Raw genomic sequence first — 19,191 nt, forward strand, 5'->3', positions numbered from 1 at the left:
AAGTGTTGATAAAAATAAAGTCGTCTGCATTGTCTGCAGCAATGAATTTGCATATCACCAGAGTTAGTCAACTCTAAAATACCACATCAATGCAAAGCATCCGTTAATGCAAACGTTAAATCCGGAGGTATGACCTAGCACGTCCCGTGATACCAACTCTAGTAGTCAACGTCATCTTCAAACCACCACCATCTTAGCAAATCTGTATTTGACACGACTGAGAAATTCCCTTGCTAAATGGATCGCAATGTCTTGCAGACCATTTTCAGTGATAGAAGACAGAGGGTTAGCAGAGGTTTTGCAAATTGCCTCTTCAGACATAACATATAACCAGCCATTGCGAAACACCATTATGTTAAGAATCCAGCAGCTGTACGACACTGAAAACAAAACAAAAGGAGATGTATTGATGGGAGTGGAATATATCGCGCTGACAGGGGATCACTGGACTTCAGTTAGCAATCACATTTACCTTGGTGTTACGGCAAATAATAATAAAAGAGTTTTTGAACTTTAATGTCACTAATGCTGATTATTCATTGATTCATTTGAATTGAACTATTTAAAATACTTTAAAAGCAAAAATTATGTATGCGATTAATTTAGATGAATTAATCACAGAGTATGTAATTAATTAGATTAAATTTAATCGATTGACAGCCCTAGTTGTAACACAACTTACCTCAGTATCTCCAATTTACACTTTATATTCTTCAGTCCAGTACAGAGCATCTTCCCTCCTGAATCCTGCAGATTATTATTGTTCATGTTCAGCTCTTTTAGATTGGTATCTGATCCAAGAATAGTAGCCAGAGCTGAACAGCTTTTGTCTGTTAAGCCACAATCATTTAGCCTGCAAGACAAATAAATTACATCACGAAGTTAGGTGGAACATTTTTATATACAAATATAAAATATACATTTACATTATTTTTATTATATATATATATATATATATATATATATATATATATATATATATATATATGAGATACACACTGACAAAACTATCCTTTTCTATATATTAATTTTGATAGTCAATAATTTGCTCAATTAAATGAGACATGCTTAAATACAAATATTTTTGTTAAGATTTATGAAGTTATGCAAGAGCATATGTGCTTTATAGCAGAAGTTGAAGAGAACTACATAGTGAAAGTTAGTGAAAATAACTATAAACCAGTGTGTTGTATGATAACAATACTGTTGTGCTTCATCCTCTGCTAACTCAACCGCATAAATCCTAATGTATCATATTTGATACGTGAATGTCAAGACCTCTAAATTATCAATTTGATCAAAACTTGGCTGAAAAAAAATATGCTGAAAATCTACTACATGCCTTCTGTCATCTGATTGGTAGTTCATAATTTTTAGCAAGTAAACGGCCTTTCAGTTTAATTCTAAATCAGTGGTTATTTTTTCTTCTTTTTTTTTTTTGCTGTGAAATCTTTACTGATTAAAGTAAACCCAAGAGAAGAAACCTAAGATTTTCTTTATAGTTATTAATGTTTCAAGATTACAATTAGATTAAAGCAACTTTTTTTGTTGTTGAAAAAAACATGTTAAAATGTATATATCAGATATGATTCAACAGGCTTTTGATAAATGTTTATTTGTATCTCTCAATCACGTATGTATTGCATTGCAATATGTTTTGTCCGCCACAATTAAAACTACAGAACTAAAACTTATGAAATTTAAGATTTAAAATACAATTTTTTTGGGAGAAATAAAGTAACAACTGATAATATATGTATTTTAAATAATCTGTTATACCCTGGATTAGACCATAACATGACATAATGTATTAAGTGACTTACAGAGCTCTTTTGGAGGCTTTGATGACTGCCAATAATCTAATGACACACTCGTCTGATTTCTGGAATTTCTGAAGCTCAAACTCCTCCAGCTCTTTCTCTGATGTCAACAACACAAAGACCAAAGCAGACCACTGGGCAGGTGAAAGGTCACCAGATGAGAGACTTCCTTTGCTAAGCTGGGTCTGAATCTCATCCACCAGAGTTTGGTCGTTCAGTTCATTCAGACAGTAGAACAGATTGATGGATCTCTCTGCAGGAAGATTATCTTCTAATTTCTCCTTGATGTACTGAACTATTGCCTTGTTGCTCTGTTCATTGCTGTCTTGCTGTGTTAACAGACCTCGTAAGAGTCGTCGATTGGACTGGAGCGACAGGCCGAGGAGGAAGCGAAGGAAAAGGTCCAGGTGACCATTGTCACTCTCGAGTGCCTTGTCCACTGCAGTCTTGAGAAAATCAATCATGGTTTCATTTTTGTTTTCCTGTTCTGTAGACTCATGATCAAACACACTTGTCTTGTTGATGTCCAGAACCAGATGTGCATAAAGGGCTGCAATAAACTCTTGAATGCTCAAGTGAACAAAGCAGTACATGGTACCAAGAATGATCCCTGTTTCCTCCTTAAAGATCTGGGTACACATGCCTGAGTACACTGATGCCTTATAGACGTCAATACCACAGGCTTCCAGGTCTGTGTCATAGAAGATCAGGTTGTTTCTTTCCAGCTGATGAAATGCCAGTTTCCCCAGTGAAAGGATGGCATCTTTATCCCAGGAAACATCTGGTGTGTATTCTCCATCATACTTTCGGCGGCTCTGCTGGATCTGAAAGCGGAGAAAGTGTGTGTACATTTGTGTCAGAGTCTTGGGAGTGTCTTCAGTGTTTGATTCCTGCAGTGTTTTAGAGATATCATCAGCCTCAGTGTTTTTCACATTATTATTTCTTTTCTCCTCCAGAATGTTCTGGAGAACAGTGGCTGAAATCCAGCAGAAGACTGGGATGTGGCACATGATAAAGAGACTCTTTGATTGTTTAACATGATCTATGATTGTGTTGGCTTGAATATCATCCATGAATCTTTTTTTGAAGTACTCTTCCTTCTGTGTGTCACTGAATCCTCGTATCTCTGTCAGCCGGTCGATGCAGTCAGGAGGAATCTTACTGGCAGCTGCTGGTCTGGTGGTGATCCAGACGAGAGCAGAAGGAAGCAGATTTCCCTTCATGAGGTTCGTTAGGAGAACATCCAGAGAGGCTGGTGACGATACATCACGCCACGTCTCATTACAATCAAACTTCAGAGGAAGGCGACATTCGTCCAGTCCATCCAGGATGAACAGGACTTTGAATGGATTCCTTCTTGTAAGGTTCAGTCCTTTTGTCTCTGGGAAAAATTTAGTTATAAGGTCCATTAAACTCAGTTTTTCTTTCTCCTTTAAGTTCATCTCTCTGAATGGAAGAGGAAAAATTAAGCGGATATCTTGATTTTCTTTTCCTTCAGCCCAGTCCAGAACAAACTTTTGCACAGAGACTGATTTTCCGATGCCAGCGACTCCTTTTGTCAGTACAGTTCGGATCTCCTCGTCTTGTTCAGGTGCTTCAAACAAATGTTTGCATTCAACCTGTATCTCTTGTGCTTCATGACGCCTGGAAGCAACTTCAATCTGTCTCACCTCATGTTCAGTATTGACCTGTTCACTGCCACCCTGAGTGATATAGAGATCTGTGTAGATGTTATTCAGAAGTGTGGAGTCACCTTGCTTTGCTATTCCTTCAAACACACAGTGATTCTTCTTCTTTAGGCCACATTTCAGCTGAGGAATGAGGAACAGCTCATCTAAATACAGGAACAGAAAACAGATCGTTTTAGTCTTAATTGTCTCTCCTACATTTATAAGAGACAATCAGACAGATGCTCATGAGTCTCTTACCTTCTAGAGCATCAGCAGCTTCATCTTGCTTCATCTCTCTCAGGTAATGTAGTGTGAGATCAAGAGCTGCTGCTTTGATACTGCATCCATTCTCATTAAAGTCCTTCACTAAGTGTTGTGTGTTCTCTTTTTGTAATATTTTCCTAAAGTTTTCCAGTTCATGCTTCAGAAATATGATTATTTTGCTCTCAATATCCTAAAAACAAAGCAAATAAAATAAGAGACAGAACAACACAATTTAACCAGATCCACATCCATATTTGGTTGAAACTATTCATTCAGTAATTACAAATATTTGTAAAAGAAACCAGTTAAAAACCAAACACATCAATCAGCTGCCATTTAACACAAAATTTACAAAAACAACACTTGTCTTTTTACATTTTGATTATGTTATGGGTTCTTAAAATGTCTATTCTATTATTTTTGCAAAAAAGTTCAGTAAACTATTTGTTTGTTATAAATATAAACATGTATGAAAATGTGTTTTTCTACCTGGAAGATGCCTAGGAGATTGTTCTCGTTGTTCCTGTGAGTCTGAACGTCTGAGTCTAATGTCTCACATTGAAGCCTGTTAGCCAATAAAATAAAATACTGCATTTTCAGGCAAAATTGTATTATTATTTTTACCAGAGAACAAGAAAACATTAGCAATTTAAGTTTTCACAGTTAAAGTATAGGATCTATTTAAGTATAAACATACAGTGAATTCTGCATTGACAATAGGTATTTTGATATGTTGTGCAGTAATTATGTAAGCAGACTCAAATAAATGCATATTACAAAAAATATAATTATTATTCAAATAAAAATGACAATCTTTTTGCTGATGCTCCCTTTGGGTTTTTATAGCACTGCTGTTTTGGAAATATATTTGAACAAAGTTTTATGATAAATATTTGCTGAAATATTTTCTAACAGTCTATGTGTGATGAAATACCTTTTGTTAGTTGATGGTTTTCTCTCACTGAAGTTTGGTCCATCATCTTTTGAGCAGTCACTCTTCACAGACACCGAGCTGGACACATGTGAGCCTGATCTTACACTAATGACACAAAGAGCAGGACGATAAAAACACTTTACTACAGGAGATACTTCAGTCTCATTTGAAATGGTTTAATGTAGGGCTGCTTGAGTATGGCAAAAATCATATATAATCAGACAGCCGTTATATGTGTTGTTTAATGCGTTTAACATGTGGTGTTTTCCTCAGTGAATAACCTACATTGCACAGGTAAATTCTCCATCTGTAAATGCTAGAAATCTGCTAAACTTCAGACTTCACTGAACGAGCGCCGCCGCGCACAAAACACAGCGCAATAGAATAGGAGCACAACTAAAAATATTGCTACATTTTGCTAAAATATATATATTTTTTTACATTAAATGTGCCATATGTAGAATTTTAAACCTACAAGTAAGTGGATTTTTATGATAGCAGAATTGAAATGTGGTAATCAAATCTAGACTAATATAGTTACTAAGCTCAGATGAGTGAATGTGTGTTCCTCTTTCCTGTGAACATTTAGTACTTTTTTTTTTAGTTTTTTTTTAAGTTTATGTGTTTGTTTGTTTTTTGGCCATATGGCAGAGCCCTAATAGGTATCACAAAAAATATAATTCAAATCAAATAATTTTAATCTTTATGTTGATTGTAATTTGGAACGATGTTTGAAAGATAAAGTTTCATGATAAATATTTGCTAAAATATTTTGTAACAGTCAATGTGTAGAAATAAAAAAATAATAAACAAATGAAATACCTTTTGTTAGTTGATGGTTTTCTCTCACTGAATGTTGGTCCATCACCTTTTGACCGGTCACTCTTCACAGACACCGAGCTGGACACATGTGAGCCTGATCTTACACTAATGACACAAAGAGCAGAACGATAAAACACTTTACTACAGGAAATACTGCAGGTTTCATGTTTAATTAAGCCCAGTTTAACACAAATCAAATCTTGGTCAAAAATGAATATATATATATATATATATATATATAAACACCCCGCCTCATAATATATATATATTATGAGGGGCCGTACAGAATTCCTTCATTCACTCTCACACACATACATTCTCCTTTCACATGCATGTGTATATAATTTTGAGTAGTTTTTAGCCCAATGGCTGGGTAAATATAGGATAGAACACAGATTGGGCTAATATTACCAAGCATAATGGCTTGATAGACGGGATAGATTCTGATATATATATCAATAGATATATATGAGACAGATATGTATATCAATAAGGATTAAGTTCCCTTCATTGACACTAAACCAAAGTAAATGCGGCGTCTATATTTTAATGCAGTTGTCACGATTACCTAATTTGCCAATTAACCAGTTTTATTGATTGCAATTCAGACTTGAAGATATGGGAACATTTGAATAAGATACACAGTGTTTGTAATTAGACATTCCAGCACTTCAATTGTTATTTGGAATATGATAACAAAAAAAAAAAAAACATGATTTATAAATCCTTCAAAGATGGTCCCCATTTGTAAAACTGAAAGAGTATACATACAAAGAGTTACAATATAAACAGTAGATGGCAGCAGAAGTGTGGTTATTGGATCATATTATTATCATATCATATTCCACTTTCCAACCCGTTTTGCTTTTGAATTTATAATTAGGCTAGACATTATAAAATCACTAGGTTTAAAAATCAGTTGTCAAAGTTTATCTGGTAAAGTTTATGTATCGCAACTCCATAACACTTGCTCAACTGGACTTTCATAATTCTAAGCCCGTGTGTTCACCAAAGCGTTTTTAGCCGGCTGAAAACGCTGGGCGCTCTGCTGAAAACACCTAGCTGTGGGCGCTTGAGAGCGTTTTGGCAGCGCTGTGTTTTTTCAGTTGAGACGATTCGTTGATATGATACAGAATATCCACAGCACAGTTTACTTGTAACTGATTCCGTAGATAATTTGTTAAATTAAAATCTGGGTAAAAAGTGACAGTGATGAGCGCAGCGTTTTACCCAAAGTTGAACATTTTTCAACTCTCGGCGACCAGTAAAAAACGCCGAACGCTCAGCGCTTGAGCGTTAAATACTCGCTCAGCGCCTCGTTACGCTCATGGCGTTTAAAAGCACAAATGCTTGGTGGTGCCATCCCCCCCCCCCCCCCCAAATATTTTTTAAGAAATATTTGTTATTTATATATAAAATATTTAAATGTATATATAATATAAATTATATATAAATATATACAGTATATACATGCAAATATTTCTTAAATACGTGCATATGTGTGTGTATTTATATATACAAAATAATTATACACAGCACACACAGATATATCATGTAGACACAAACTTTTGTTTTGGATGCGATTAATCTTTTCCCAGCCCTAATAATTTGACAACTCTGTGAATATGAAAATATACAAACACTGAGATTGTGGGGGGTTTTTCTAATTGCAGTTTCACCAAAAGATGTCGCCCTTGGGCCTTGGCCTATGAACCTCTTGAAAATGACCGCATTATGCGCATAGAACAACAACGAAAAAACGTATCTAAGCGGTCTTCCTTTTCTTCTCAAACAAACTAACTGCATCTTAAACAGCCCAAGTTTCAAAATTTCCCGGGGGAGAAACCCCCAGACCCCCGTAAAAATAAAAGATTCAACATGCAGGGCTAAAAAAGCCTGCCCCGGATCATTTGCACTACTAACGACGCCCCCCTGGACATGCATACACGACGCAAGGGCGCCCGCGCTACAAAACTAACATTTTTATTTAAAACATTGTCTGAGTATCATCCCGCCGTCTCTTCTTTTTCCTTTTTTCCGCCCCCGACTCTTGGTGCCTTTTCGAGGCCATGTCTGAGGTCGGTGTCTGCCAAATTTGACATTGATTGAGGCATAATCGAACAGACCACTGGGAGGTGGGGAAGGGGGGGCACCAGAGGGAGACTGGCACAGGAGATTCACCTTTTTCTCGACTAATTTGGTCTAGGCCTATATTACTTTTGTATTGCTTTTGTATATTAACATGCTTTAGACATGTTTTATTTGTTATTTATACTTGTAGCCTATTGTGATGATTTTTCACGACCCAGATTTTTTGGTGCCCCCCCAAGCACTTGGTGCCCTACGCGCAGTGCGTGATGTGCGTGTGCGGAGCGCCGGCCCTGGTCGTTGTACAGAAAGAATGTTGTGACAGTTGGTCGGTGTGGTATTAGTCCCGCCCCTCCTCCACTGTGATTGGACGGCTGGGTAAAAAGTGACAGTGATGAGCGCAGCGTTTTACCCAAAGTTGAACATTTTTCAACTCTCGGCGACCAGTAAAAAACGCTGAACGCTCAGCGCTTGAGCGTTAAATACTCGCTCAGCGCCTCGTTACGCTCATGGCGTTTAAAAAACGCGGCGCTCCCATTGAAAACAATTGGAATTTGACCAATTGTTTTCAATTAGACCACCCAAACAGCGAGACTATTGTTTCTCAGAGCTTAGTGAACTGCTAACACTAGCTTGTGCTTCATCATCCAAGGTCATCTTGTGCTGTGATTTTAACATCCACATCAACACTCCCTGTTCTAATAGTACTCAATTAAAGACTGTTCTGGACTGCTTGGACCTTTATCAGAATGTTAATTTCCCAACTCATGCTCATGGCCACACACTTGACTTAGTTTGAACATCTGGTTTGAATGATATCTCCATCAGTGCTCTGGTTACTCCTATCTCTGATCATAAGCTTATTACTTTTGATTTTACATTACTTTGTCCAACTAAATGTTTTGACAATATAACCATCTCTTATCCTAAGATACTGCATCTATTGCCTTGTCTGCTATTTCTGACATTTTTGATTTCACCTGTCCATCTAAGATATTTGATTTGTACCACTCTGCTATCACTGACGTTTTAGAAGAGCAGCTCCAATTAGGACTAGGTCTGTTCCCTTTTCCTTTCCCCTAACGGCTATAAAAGCAAGAGTAGACAACTTGAACGCCTCTTTAAGAAAACCGGTCTAACTGTACAGTTTCCTGTGTTTTTGGACAATGTTATAAAATAGCCTTGAACACATCTCACTCTTCCTATATTTCTAAAATCATTAATAGTGCAAACAACAGTCCTAAATCAATATTTAACATCGTAAACGAGCTAGTCCAGGCATCCGTGCATAATGCCCATCAACAAGAATCTGATGACTTAAGCTTTTTTTTTCACCACTTTCAGGGAAAGCTGGATGCTTTATGTGGGACTTTTGGTGATGAACCGACCGCTTAATCATTTCTCAAATGATACAGAAATCCAATTCTTCTTCATGTTGGTCAGATCCCGCACCAACAATCCTTCTGAAACACTGTACCTCTGTCATTTCTGCTCCTATCTCACATCTTGTAAATATGTCCCTTATATCAGCCTCTGTTCCAGTTTCACTAAAGACGGCTGCAGTTACTCCTATCCTTAAAAAAACATATCTGGACCAAACTGACTTTGCTAATTATCACCCAATCTACAGTCTACTGTATGTCTCAAAAATCATGGAAAAGGTTGTTGCCACTCAATTGCAGTCATTTCTATCTCTAAGTGATCGTTTTGATATATTTCAGTCTGGTTTTCGCCCACATCACAGTATTTTATTAAAATTGAAAGTAAACACTTTTATTACTCGACCTCAGCTCAGCTTTTGATACTGTCTGTCATAAATTCAGAGATCGGTATCTCAGGAGCCGCACTATCCTGTTTTTCCTCCTATCTGACAGACAGAAAATACTACATCATCACCATGCACAATTATAAATCTCCCACTGTCATTCTCAAACAAGGTGTTCCACAGGGCTCAGTTCTCAGCCCATTACTATTTATTATTTACATAATGCCTCTCGGACAAATTATTCACCGCCATGGTTTTCAATACCACTGTTATGCCAACGGTATTCAGATATATACTGCTTTAATATATCATGATGACTCACGAGTTCAGTATTTGCGCAGATTTGTCTTAACAGCGTTACCCGCCAGAGTTGATTTTTACCCGCATTTGGCAGGTGTTAATTTCAAACCCTGTAGATATATATCTGTAATTAATCATGATTAAATTGTACCTAACATTAAAGTTAATACATTTTTTATTGTAATTATCACATTTAATCATCATCACAGTTAAATGTAGAAACAACATAAAATATATTTTAAATATTTGATCAAATAAGAAATATACAAAATTGAATAAAGTTATCAAACACTTCAGTCTTCACTGCATAAATTATAAATTAAATATAAATAAATTCTTATTAAAGCTATAAAATGTATTCAGATAAGAGCAGTGTTTCTCTTTTTTTCTTTGACTATCCTTAATAACAGACAGCAGCAGGATTTATTAGGCTGCCGTCACTTTAACAGCTGCCCCACATGACGTGGATCTGACATGCATCCAATTTTCTCAACTCTTTACGTCCATTTAACACTTTATTTAAATAATTTAAGACTGTGCTGGCAAGGATACTCGACAAAACAGACATTTTGGCATAATTTTGTGTGTTCTCTCTGTTCAAGTACGAAAGAGAACTCAATGCAGCCGAGTGCTCTCTGAAGAAGCTTTCTGTGCTTGTCAGTCTAGTCTAGTCAAGTCTAGTCACAACTGAGCCGCTCATGTGTTCCTCCTTCACGATACACACAGTAAAAGCTGAGTCGCTCAGTTGTAATGCGATGAGCATGAGCGATCAAAGCGGCTCAGACTTTTCTTAACTTTTCTCTATTTACGGATATGACGAGACACACATGGACGAGTGACACATGTACACAATTTCCCCATGAAAACCATCCCATCTACAATATAGGGCTGGGCGATAAATCGATTTTATCGATTAACTCGAATGTGTAGTTTACGTCGATTTTTTTTGAATGAAAATCGGTTTTCTCTTTAACAACCGCCGACGCTCCCCTCTGGGCTCCCGTAGTTCCGACCGGGCTCAGCGCTTGCCATGATAGAGATACACAAACAACATGGCAAATGAGCAGGACCGCGGCAGCAGAAGCACACCCGCCGAAAACATTTACAAGCTGAATCTGCAGGGCCGCCAACTCTCACGAGTTCACTGTGAGAGACGCAATTCTGTCACTTTTTACACGCTCTCACGCCACACATCCATTTTCTCACGCAGAGAAAAAACGCGAAGCAAATTGTCACTTTTTACACGCTCTCACGCCACGCAGAGAAAAATCGCGAAGCAACGAGGACACTGACACCGACAGACAAGACAGAGCAGGTTACTATTGATATGAAACAGATTCTCAGCTCTCAGATTCTGTCAATTTTATTACGAAATTCAAACAATAAACACCGTTTTGCCGCTTGTAAATGTGACGTGAAAGAACGCTGGCAGATCTCAGTTCAAGCGGCACGTGAACCAAACATCTGATACTCTTTACTACCAACTTACCGAAATGTAATAAAATCGATCGATCAGTGTTTTTCAACCACGGAAAGATGTCCATAAAACAGCTGGAGAACAACATATGTCACGTGACGTTACATTTACCTCAGGATGCCTTTTAATGACCCATAGCACGCATGGGTCAACACTAGTTGGACTTAAAATAATTGCTATAGAGAGGAGTATTTTGCTAAATATGATAACTATATTACACATGTATTATATTTTTACCTATATCATTGAAATAGTATAACGTTGTTATTATAAAAAAAAGCATTATATTTAATTTGAGTTAGTTTTAACCTTTAATAATACCAGCTGACAGGGCTCTCTGTATGTTTACAGCATTAGGTGAATTTTTCTTTTTTCTTTTGGAGAACAATTAACACATTAACGTATCTACTGTACCTATTTATCCAAAGGAATTTATATTGAATCAAGATCAGAATCAAATCACAAGAATTGAATTGAAATTGTGAAATTTGTGTTAAGCAATAATAAAAACAGTAGCATACCAGTAAACTTAATAAAATTATGTTTAGTTACCAAATAATTTGACAATCACAATACACTTATTGTGATGCAAGTTTTTTGTTTTTTTAGACATCCCCAATCCCAATCCACCCATTTTATTTTATGTTACATGTTCACTGTTTTCAAACACAGGTCCTGTCCTCTTGTCTTTTTGGCTTGTTGTTTCTAATTGCACTTTAATCCAGATCAAATCCCAGAAGGGAATATTAAAACAAAATAAAGTTAAAACTTGTTTTGAACAATTTCTTTGTCATCTGTAGATTGATTTTAAGTAGGGAGAGAAAAAAATCGATTTAAATTGTAAATCGGATTTTTTGTGAAAAAATCTGGGATTTTTTTTTAGGCCATATCGCCCAGCCCTACTACAATATAAACACTTATAAAAGGCTTATCATAGTGAATCAGGGTAAGACAAAAACACATTCTGAAGAAGGATTGATGGTGTATCTACTCATCATTTATGTTTACTTAATTTTGAACACAAAAAAGTTACATAGTGCACCTTTAAAAAAATCCAGATAGATTAGCCCCAGCGTAGGTCTGTGCACGCCACTGTTTCTAGCTATTATTTTTTTTCAGTGTTCATTTTTAGTATGATTTGATCACAGTCCTAAATCATCTACAGTCATGGTAGAAATGGTAAATAAATGGTAAATGGACTGCATTTATATAGCGCTTTCACAGACCCAATGGCCACCAAAGCGCTTCACACATTGCCTCACATTCACCCATTCACTCATTCACACACCGACGGCGGTGTCAGCCATGCAAGGCGCCATCCAGCTCGTCGGGATGTAGCTCGTCTACAGTCATGGTAGAAGTTCTGAACGTAAGTTAGTTATTAACTGTGACATTGTCTATAAAGCCCTGTTTGACATGTATATCTGAAATAATGTATTTCCACATTATTTACATTTACTATCCATTAAATGTGCACCTTTAAACCGTAATGCAATACACTTTAATCTGGGTTGTTACAGGAGGACTTTACATGTATGGTACATTAAACATATTTTACTGTGCTAAATGTTCCTGTACATTAAATATGAAATCAGTTTCAAGTTATTTTAACCCCCGACAATCTAAAAACATTTATCGGAAGTTCTCAGTTGTTTTGCACAGCATTTGACATGGCAATGGTGAGAGAAAACACTCCTTGTTGATCAGACTTTGTTCTGTACAGGACAAACCTGAAACTCCAGTAGTGTTTAAAATGATTCTGTGAAAACAGTCGCAGTCTTACCTCTGTTTCTCTGAGAGACTCATCTTAGAGAGAGAGTCCTTTCCTCGCTCCTCTGACATTACTGCAGATAAACTGCCACTGAAAACAGCTCAGCACTGGTATCTTTGTGTTGGTGAAGACAATCAGATGCTCAGCATGACCTGGACATGACAATGAGGCACTGAGATTAATATCATGATATTTCAGAGGGATAAACAAATGATGAGGAAAATTTAGAACTAATGACAAATGTTAAGCCAACAAACAACACACACACACCTCATGCACTGCACTTTAGTTACATCAGTGACACTGGACTCTGACTCACCATTATTCTTAAAGGTGTGTTGTGTAATATTTCTTAGGCTCTATTGACAGAAATGCAATATAAGATCCATAACTATGTTTTCAGTGGTGTATAAAGACCTTGCATAATGAACCGTTATGTTTTTATTACCTTAGAATGAGACATTTATATCTCCATAACCGCGGACGCCCCCTTCTATGGAGGTCGACATATTGTGTGGTCATTCAAATTCAAATTTATTTATAAAGCACTGAATAAAACAACACAGTTTACCATAGTGCTGTACAAGCAGTAAAACAGTGAGCAGAGAAAAAAAAAAAATATATATATATATTGACACTAGCACCCTTCACACTTATCTTGATCGAACGCTATCATAAAATAATGTTTTCAGATGGCTTTTAAACTGACTGAGTGTAGGAAGGTCCCTAATATATAAAGGTAAACTGTTCCATAGTTTAGGGGCTGCGACCGCAAATGCGCGATCCCCTCTAGTCTTCATCTTTGACCGAGGAACAGCAAGACGTTTTTTAAATTGTGATCGTAGCGATCTCATTGACTTTTGTTCCTGTATTAGATCGGCAATATAAGATGGGGCTAACCCATGTAGAGATTTAAATACAAATAGCAGAATTTTAAAATGAATTCTAAAAGTGACAGGCAACCAATGTAATGATTTTAACACCGGGGTAATACGATCGAATTTGCGAGTGCCTGTCAGCAATCTTGCAGCCGCATTTTGGACCATCTGTAGTCTATCTAGAACTTTATTTTGGGCACCATAATATAACGAGTTGCAATAATCTAATCTTGAAGTGATAAATGCATGAATTATTTTTTCCAGATCTTTGTGAGATAAAAAATGGTTAATTTTTGAAATCATCCTCAATTTAAAAAAACTCGTTCTAACGATTTCATTTATTTGTTTGTCAAATTTAAGTGCACTATCACAAATCATCCCCAGATTTTTTTACATGTTGTTTTCAAAACAGGCTCAGAGGACCCAGCTCGGTTTCAACTGTGTTATCAAGATCAGAGGGACCAAAAAGAATCAATTCTGTTTTCGATTCATTAAGGCTCAGGAAATTTGTAGACATCTAAGCCTTGACTTCATTTAAACATGCCAACAATCTTTCCATGGCAGTGGAGTCCTTTGACTTAAGTGGTATATACAGCTGTGTATCGTCTGCATAGCAGTGGAATGACACTCTGTATTTACGCAAGATTGAGCCCAAAGGAAGCATATAAAAAGAAAAAAAGAAGTGGTGCTAGAACGGACCCTTGTGGAAGGCCACATGATAAAGATGTCGAAACTGATGTGCACTCACCCATACGAACAGAGAATCGTCTATTTAAGAGATAAGACTTAAACCAATTTAAGGCATTTCCAGAAATGCCTACACATGTTTCAAGCCGGGATATAAGAATATTATGGTCAACCGTATCGAACGCCACTGTGAGATCCAACAGCAGAAGAACAGTCACATTCCCTTGATCTGTGGCCAAAAAGATGTCATTAAAAACCTTCAATAACACTGTTTCTGTGCTATGGTGCTTCTTAAATCCTGACTGAAGTACTTCACCAACATGATTTTCATCAATAAATAACTCTAATTGAATCAGAACACATTTCTCTAAGATCTTTGCCAGAAATGGAAGTTTTGAGATAGGTCTATAATTGCAAAGAGCGCTCGTATCTAGATTTTCTTTTTTCAGCAAAGGCTGGACTACAGCATGTTTACAATACTCGGGAACAGTCCCTGAAAGTAAACTTTTATTTATTATAGAAACCATATATGGGCCAACCGATTCTATGGTTTGCTTTAACATAGGTGTCGGAATAATGTCTTAGGGAGCAGATGTAGACTTCAGCTTAGAAACAATAATGTTAAAAGTAGAGATAGAAATAGGCTCAAATTGCGATAAATTAACAATAGTTTCTAGTGCATATGATGGCACAAATGTACACCGCTGTATATTATTCCGAACCTCTGATATACGATCGACAAAGAAGTGTGAAAAACTTTCACATAAATCAATTGACAAAACCGGAGGTGCCTCTAATTTAGGATTCAAAACAGAATCAATTGTTGAGAAAAGAAATCGCGGATTTTGGCGATTTTTCTCAATAGCATTTGCAAAGAAGCTCGTCCTAGCAGATTTTACAGCCCGTTGAAATTTAGACAGCGAGTCTTTCAACATTTCATAGGAGATTTGCAACTTATCTTTCTTCCATTTCCGTTCACATCTTCTACATTCCCTTCTTAGGGATCTAGTTTGTCCATTCAACCATGGAGTTGGTTTGTGTTTCCTATGCACCTGCCTTAGAGGTGCTACCTGATCAAGTGTGTCTAAGGCCCCGTCCACACTACTGCGTTTTCGTTTAAAAACGGAGAATTAAAACGAAAACGATCTCCGTCCACACCAGCGTTTTAGCTGCGTATTAGAATTGATCTCCGTCCACATTAAAACGACTGAAAACTCGGATCACGTGACCATTCTCCAACACTGTGCATGCACGTGCCGGTGTAAACAGGAAACGGATGGACTATTCCTCAGATTTGATGAGGAAGCAAGTAACGTTAGCTACCTCTGCAAAGATTAGAAAATGTCGAAGACCAGAGATTTCTTTTCATGGACCGACGACGAGGTGGAACTTTTACTTAAAGTTACAATGGAATACAAAACAGCCATGGCGGCAGAAAACACAGACTGGGAGTCGTCGCAAACAAAATACGGCGACATATTGGAAAGGTACCGGGAGCATTATCCATCGCCAGAGGAAGCCACAACGATGGGAAAGGTGTACCCCCACAATAAGGACGAAATCACTAAAGGTATGTATAGTAGGCAAAACTTTAACTTTAACTTTAACGCTCAATTTGACGTGGTTTAAGTTAGCCTGGATGTGTTTTAACAGGCCTAGCCTGGGGGGGACGGGACGCTAGTTATATTAGCAGCTAACCTTAAACTGTTTCGTGTTCACAGGGCAATGGACTACAAAACTCAAGGCAGTACGGATCAGCTACAGGCGAGCTGTAGATGCTGGTCGTCGAAGTGGCCATGGGCGAGTAGTTTTGCTCTATTTTGAGCTCTGCGAGTCGATTTGGGGAGGCTCTCCTGCAACGCATGCGATTCAGGGGGGTATCGAGACCGGCAACGTGGCGGCGGAGGCCACGGAGGAGTTCTCCAGCCCAACTGGTTCTGGGTCATCTGCTGACCAGTTTCAAGAGAGTGCTGTGTCTCCCGAGATGACGGAGAATCGACGCCAGAGACTCACCGCTACCCTGTGTGGCCACAGGAGAGAACGATTGAAGAGAAAACTCTCCGCAAATTCCGTTGCACAGGAAGACCTGGACATAAAGAGACAGCTCCTTAACAGACTTCAGGCAACAGACAACGAATTTGTGCAGACAATGGGCCGGTGGTCATCTACAATGGACCGTCTGAACTCAAATATTGAACTGCTTGTACAGCATATTGTGGGTTCAGGTAGGCCTACCCCTCAGTATATGCCTCCACAGTCACCACACACCATTCATGATAACCCATATAACTATGGACATATGCCAATAAGAAGGCCACTCCAGGAATACAATTCCCCAGGACATAGCCACCACAGCAGTCCACCTGCAAAGCACAGAGACTACACACATTTGTAAATGTGGTTTTAGTACAGCCTACTTAAAAGGCAGTGCTCTTGTAGTTTTATAATTGCATGGTGTGTTTATAATTAATAATTTATTTGCACAGTAAAGATTGTTTTAATAAAGACAATAAAAACTTATTCATTGTGTATTTGTTGTCTTTTTCATCTATCTATATCTCTAGGTTAGGTATATAGATATATTTACAGAGATATTTAGATGCAAGTATACACACCAGAGTACAAACTCACATACTCAGTTTTAGAGTCAAAAATTTTACTTTTTATTCAATCACATCTTTTTACAGGTAACATTTAATAATAAACATATGCACATTTTAAAAAACACATGGCAGTCAGAGCAAAAGGCAAAGGAATACTTTCACTGTACTGGGAAACCAGTTTTTTTTATAAACGTTAAAAAAATAAACGTTTTAGTTAAGGGTCAAGAAATGTCGTCAACACACGTCTCACTCGTTTTCCTTCATTTTCGTTGTTATCTGCTCTCACATTACAATCTCTCATGTGTGGCTGGAAATCCCTGTCATACTGGTGAGCAGCATTTATGCACTGCTCGTTTACAGGTTCATTGTTCATTTCACAATAATTGTGCAGAACAAAGCAAGCATATATCACATAAGGAAGGTTCTGCATGTTTATGTCCATCGGCCTTCTCAAAGCCGCAAACCGTGCCTTCAAACGTCCGAATGAACATTCGATCACCATGCGAGCCTTGCAAAGAGATAGGCCGTAATACTGCTCCTGTGGAGTAACTCCGCCATTTGGGTACTCCTTCATGAGGTACGGCATAAGGGGATAAGCTGGATCCCCCAGAAGGAACACGGGGACAGCTTCTTCACCTTCCACTAACTCTCTAGGGCAGGAGGGTATTGTCCCATCTTTTAGGTCAGCACAGAGCTTCGAGTTAGCAAATATGCGCACGTCGTGCACACTCCCCGGCCATTTTACAACAACATCCATGAAACGATACTGGTGGTCACACAAAGCTTGTACATTCAAAGAATGTTTTCCCTTTCTGTTTATGTAGTCTGTTGAGTTGGCCAAGGGTTGTTTGATTTCGATGTGTGTACAGTCAATTGCCCCCAGGCATTGTGGCATCCCGTGTGTCCGATAGAAGTTCACAACAAGATCCTTCACCTCGGCCTCTGTGCTCGGTGTTTTAATGTAGTCTGGCCCCATGAAAATTACGATGGCCTTACAGACCTGTCGGATGATTACTGAAACAACTTGTCGGGATAGTCCAAATGCATTTGCGGTTTTCCGAAGTCTCCCTTCGTCACTCATAGACATGTGCCGGTATTCGGTAATGCGATAAATCGCGGTAATGAATATGCACAATATTGTTATCGCGGGGACTTCGAAATACCGTGAAAAATAATAGATCCGAATTTAGATTTTTAGAACGCGCATCAGCTTATTTTCCATCAACCGCTTAAAAAACAATGCGTATATGCTGCGCAAAACACATGTGCACTTTGATGTAAACAATCCCCACATCACATGTATAAGCACTGTGTGCATGCAGTGCGCACTCTAGTCTAATGTAAACAATCCTCACATGGAGAAGAAGCACGGCGGAAGGAGGAACGCTGCCGACTATTTATCCCCCGCATGGCTGCCAACTCTCACGCATTCAGCAGCTTGAGACTCACGCAATTGACACTTTCACACGGTCTCGCGGCACACATCCATTTTCTCACCCAGAGAAAAATCGCGGAGCAAAGAGGACACTGACACCGACAGACTAGACAGAGCAGGTTACTTTTGATATGAAAAAAATATCAGCTCTCAGGTTTTATAACGAAATTCAGACAATAAATACTGTTTTGGTGCTTGTAAATGTGACGTGACAGATCGCGCGCCTCAGATCAAGTAAACCGATCATCTGTTACTTTTTATTAAAGATACAGTACAACCCACCGAAAGGTACGTACTTTCGATCAATCAGTGTTTTTCAACCACGGAAAGAGGTCAATAACACTGCAGGAGAACAATTATGTCACAGAGCGTTACATTTACCTCAGGAAAGCCATTTAATGTTAGTTGACTATAAGAAAATAGCTATAGAGAGGAGTATTTTGCTAAATATGTGCACTATATTATTTTAATATATGTTTACTTGTCATTATATAATTGTTATTATATTGAAAATTACGGCATATTACATTTTTATATTTATATTATTATTATATTTATATTGTATGCATTATATTTAATTTCTCTCTGTATGTTTACAGCATTATGTGAGATATATTTTTTCTTGAGAAACATTTAAATGCAGGCTATCTACTGTAGCCTACCTAATATTTATCCAA

At 37.8% G+C, this 19,191-nt stretch overlaps 1 protein-coding gene across 4 annotated transcripts in view; it reads right to left on the minus strand.

Moving 5' to 3' along the window:
- Window positions 1–264: 264 nt before the first annotated feature.
- The window catches only part of LOC143724221 (protein NLRC3-like), a 43,617-nt gene continuing 24,690 nt past the window's right edge, over window positions 265–19,191 (minus strand). Inside the window, exons 2-9 of one of the 4 annotated variants that reach the window (XM_077217194.1) lie at window positions 12,924–13,063; window positions 5,511–5,615; window positions 4,689–4,793; window positions 4,244–4,319; window positions 3,749–3,944; window positions 1,824–3,654; window positions 683–853; window positions 265–380 (exon numbers count right to left, since the gene is read on the minus strand). In XM_077217194.1, the coding sequence (XP_077073309.1) occupies window positions 356–380; window positions 683–853; window positions 1,824–3,654; window positions 3,749–3,944; window positions 4,244–4,319; window positions 4,689–4,793; window positions 5,511–5,615; window positions 12,924–12,982 (2,568 nt within the window). In that variant the 5' untranslated portion in view covers window positions 12,983–13,063 and the 3' untranslated portion in view covers window positions 265–355. Of the gene's footprint in view, window positions 381–682; window positions 854–1,819; window positions 3,655–3,748; window positions 3,945–4,243; window positions 4,320–4,688; window positions 4,794–5,510; window positions 5,616–12,923; window positions 13,064–19,191 lie in introns of those variants that run through there. The other 3 variants (XM_077217195.1, XM_077217196.1, XM_077217197.1) reach the window with 3 other exon arrangements.

The sequence above is a fragment of the Siphateles boraxobius genome, unplaced genomic scaffold (assembly GCF_051911475.1).
Source record: "Siphateles boraxobius isolate OS27281-9 unplaced genomic scaffold, OSU_SipBor_1 70, whole genome shotgun sequence".
Lineage (NCBI taxonomy): Eukaryota > Metazoa > Chordata > Actinopteri > Cypriniformes > Leuciscidae > Siphateles > Siphateles boraxobius.